The following is a 4174-nucleotide window of genomic DNA, read 5'->3' as shown; positions in this document are numbered from 1 at the left end:
CTCTCGGTGCTGTATAGGTATGGGGCATGCCCCCGCCAAGGTGTAACTTGGCGGGATGGCATACCTGCCATCCCAATAATAATGAGGATTAGTGTGGTGTTATGCAGTACATTACAGTATGGTGAGGAGTAATTAGTATTATGGGGTACATTACATTATAATAAGGTTTAATGTGGTATTAATGGGTATGTTTCATTAATTGAGGATTAATGTGGTATTATGGGGTGCATTTTAGTGTCACGAAGTAGTAAATTTGCTTTGTTTTTCTCCTACTTTGTGACATGCCATATCCTCCCAGCCTCATGGCTAAATTATTTTACACTTTCTCCCCCTTCTCTCCCTCTCTCCCTCCTTCCCTCTCTCCCTCTCTCTGCTGTTGTAACCAGCTGGCCAGGACTGGTTCGCCGGTGGTGGAGAGGGAGGGGGAGGGGGAGGCGGAGGGGCGGAGTTTGCCAAAAAGAACCCGTGGCAGGAGATGGATGAAAATGGCGGTTCGACGCTGACGCGCTCGGAGACCATGAACTCGGCCGCCAGCTCTGCCACCACGCAGCGGCGCCGGACGCAGTACGGGAAGAAGCAGGTGCAGGTCGCGGGGGCGGGGCTACGGGCCCCCCGCGCCCTCTTCTGCCTCACGCTCACCAACCCCATCCGCATGGCCGCCCTCGCCATCGTGGAGTGGAAGTATCCTTTCCCCCCAAATCCGGAACCTCCCCCCCCCCACCCAAATGACATTATATTTTGAAACAGACATTGCTATTGAGTTTTTTTTAATGTAAATTTTTAAAGTTTTGAGAGCCACAAATGCTGGTCCTGTTTCGGACCCTCAATGTCTGGTATCTGTTAAGGCACTGTTCCAGTGTGTGGATGGGCCCCACAATCTGGTATGTGTTCCAGTGTGTGGATGGGCCCCGCAATCTGGTATGTGTTCCAGTGTGTAGATGGATCCCGTGGTCTGGTATCTGCTAAGGCTCTGTTCCATTGTGTGGATGACCAGAAGCACAGCGTCTCAATCCCTCTATAGCGACCCCTGCTGACTCGAGCTGCTTCAGGACGGCTGTGTGAAAAGAAGCAGCTGCTGACATCACGTGTTTCTGAGGAGAAGTGTCACTTTCAAGAAGCAGTGTGCACTGATGTACTCTGCACCGAAGTGATCTTTGTGTCACCTTGTCCGCAGACAGAAAACACTTTCTGTGCATCCAAGTTCTGTAGCCTGAATGTTTTTCTGTTTTCCCGTTATTGTATTTTTAGGGAAACAGGAAATAGTTTGGGTTGGCGTTCCCGGGAATCTGTTTCCTGGCGTTAAACCCTACTCGTGAGTAATTGTATTGGTACTTGTAAGTAACAGTACTGGTACATTGGAGTAACAGCACTAATGCTCAGGAGCAACAGTACTGATACTCTCTTACCATTTGCTTTGTGTGTCCTTTGCACCTGTAATTACCATGGATGTATGTGCACAGCCTTCCCTGTTCCACCTTAACCGCTCTCTCTCAGGCCATTTGATATCTTCATTTTGCTCGCCATCTTTGCCAACTGTGTGGCCTTGGGTGTGGCCATTCCTTTTCCTGAAGAGGATTCTAATGCAACCAACCATAACCTGGTGAGTCTCTAACAACCAACCATCACCTGGTGAGTCTCTAACAGCCAACCATAACCTGGTGAGTCTCTAACAACCAACCTTCACCTGGTGAGTCTGTAACACAATCAGCCATCACCTGGTGAGTCTGTAACACAATCAGCCATCACCTGGTGAGTCTGTAACACAATCAGCCATCACCTGGTGAGTCTGTAACACAATCAGCCATCACCTGGTGAGTCTGTAACACAATAAGCCATCACCTGGTGAGTCTGTAACACAATCAGCCATCACATGGTGAGTCTCTGACCCAATCAGCCATCAACTGGTGAGTCTTAACACAATCAGCCATCACCTCCACACACATGCATGCGCACACAGATGCACATGCACACAAACATGCACACGCACAAGCATGCATGCACACGCCCACAAAGTAAAATTTGATTTATTGCATTGAGCAGAATTATTCAATTTCCAAAGTGCTTTGAAGTATTGCAAATCCCTTTTCTCTCACATTCTCTCTCTCTCTCTCTTACACACACACACACACACACACATACAAAATACATAAAGAGAAACTGTTCTACAATTCGGACTGAGCATCTCTCTCCATCTTGGTTCTGTCTTTGTTATGACCTACTATTAGACAGCTCTCTGATTACATAAATCATCAGACTGGTGAGGTCTGTCTTTCAAAAACAGACTTTTTTCCCCAAAAGTTCATTGTCCTCTTTGCCAAAAGGCGGTTTGAAATTAAATTTCTGCCAGTGAATTGCAAGCCTTGGCACTCTGGGGAGCAGATTTCAGATCCTGGCTCTTGCAGGATGAAATTTAACCCTGGAGGGGTTGTCGCTCTGTCGAGTGGAATTAGTGTGTCTTAGTCATGGGGTTAAAAGTTTGGCAATCTAATTAGAACCGCGCTGGGGCCTTGGGTCAGATCAGCTTAACTGGCTGGTTGCCACGGTGATCTGTGTGCTGACAGACCTGGTGCACCGTACAGTTATGGAGAAAAAAGAAAGAAAACAAATCTAAAATTGATTAATTTTTTTGAGCTTGGGAGAGGTGCAGTATGGTCAGGGCCTTTGGGCTACAGTGAGCTGTGGGGTGGTTTTCAGATCAAACAGCTTGCTGGCTTCCTCTCTTCTCTCTGACCCAGGGAGTGGGGTGTTGTGCTGTGGATTAGGGTCAGCTCAGCTGCACTGCTTGTATGTCTAGCCTCTCGCTATGTCACATGCTTTGGGGGCGTGGCCATGGAAGAGGCCGTGATGTCACTTAGCATTCCAAAATTAGCAGAGAAAAAAGCTAAAATAAATAAATACTGGTTTTAGACATTTCCTGTTTGTTAAATATTAACTGAATGAATTGTCAGATGGCGCTATTGAATAAACGGAAGTGCTTTCCAGTCATCTTCTTTCTGTGTTTTCCTCCTCTCGTCTGTAGGAGCAAGTGGAGTATGTGTTTATGATCATCTTCACCATTGAGACCTTCATGAAGATCCTGGCCTATGGGCTGGTGATGCACCCCAGTGCTTACACGCGAAATGGCTGGAATTTGCTGGATTTTGTCATCGTCATCGTTGGGTACGCTGGTCTGTCTTTTCCTCTCCCTCTCCTTCCCTGCTCCATCCTTCTCTCCAGTGGCTCTCCTCCTCTCTGCTGTTCATCCACACACAGATGCTTCACTTTTATTATTTCCTGCTTTCAGAAAAGAATATCAAGTTTTGCAGCTGCAATTTATTAACCTTTTTTATTACATTTTATTATCCTGTTTTATTAAAGATTACTATCCTGCTTTATTAAACATTATCACACTTGATCACCCTTCTTTATTAGACTATTGTCCTGTTCTATTATGTTATGCCGCTTTACTGTACTTTACTATCCTGTTTTATTACACTTTACTAACCTGCATTATTGCACTTTACTATCCTCCATTATTACACTTTACTAACCTGCATTATTGCACTTGGCTACCCTGCTTTATTAAATGTTCGTACATTTTATTCCTCTTCTTAATTATATGGTATTATCCAAAAGGTTGGGACCCCTAGACAAATTACATGTTTTGTTGAATCTTTAAGTGAAAAGAAGCTATTCACACAATTCACATTACTATACTGCTGCTTCTGAAAATCAAACTGCTGTAAATCGAACCAGGGAACTTGACTGTCACATGATGATGGTGTGTTACACGTCCCATGTTGCCTGAATGTCCATTTAATATGGATGCTTTCTGTTTCTGCGGAGGACTCCAGTCAAACTCGGTGGAACTGTTTGGACGTGAGTGCAGTCGATTGCACCTACCACGTTGGGCATTCCAGCGATATTGATAAAAGCTATCTGTGGTCTTGTTTATTTCTCTTGAAGTACTTCGGGGGGGGGGGGAATGAGTATTTGGCTCTTGTACGAACAATGGCTTGCACAAGTAATAAACTGAGGACGGTCATAGACCTGTTGCACGTCCTGCTGGTGTTTGAAATGATGCCGTTGTGAGAATTTGAGAAGCGGCCAACAATTTGAGAATGGCTGTGATAGGGTGAGGTCTCTTAGTTTGGTCTTTGAACTCACTGAAGAGCTCCAGCATTGATTGTGTATT

The 4174-nt window shown here is 45.4% G+C and overlaps 1 protein-coding gene across 1 annotated transcript in view; it reads left to right on the top strand.

The window, feature by feature from the left end:
• The first annotated feature begins 442 nt into the window (after positions 1-442).
• The window catches only part of LOC118210606 (voltage-dependent L-type calcium channel subunit alpha-1D-like), a 44815-nt gene continuing 41083 nt past the window's right edge, over positions 443-4174 (top strand). Inside the window, exons 1-3 of the mRNA XM_035386917.1 lie at positions 443-681; positions 1495-1600; positions 3020-3159. Coding sequence (XP_035242808.1) covers positions 476-681; positions 1495-1600; positions 3020-3159 — 452 coding nt within the window. The 5' untranslated portion in view covers positions 443-475. The remainder of the gene's footprint in view (positions 682-1494; positions 1601-3019; positions 3160-4174) is intronic.

This window comes from Anguilla anguilla, chromosome 13 (assembly GCF_013347855.1).
Source record: "Anguilla anguilla isolate fAngAng1 chromosome 13, fAngAng1.pri, whole genome shotgun sequence".
Taxonomy (NCBI): domain Eukaryota; kingdom Metazoa; phylum Chordata; class Actinopteri; order Anguilliformes; family Anguillidae; genus Anguilla; species Anguilla anguilla.
This window is presented reverse-complemented; position numbering and strand designations above follow the sequence as displayed.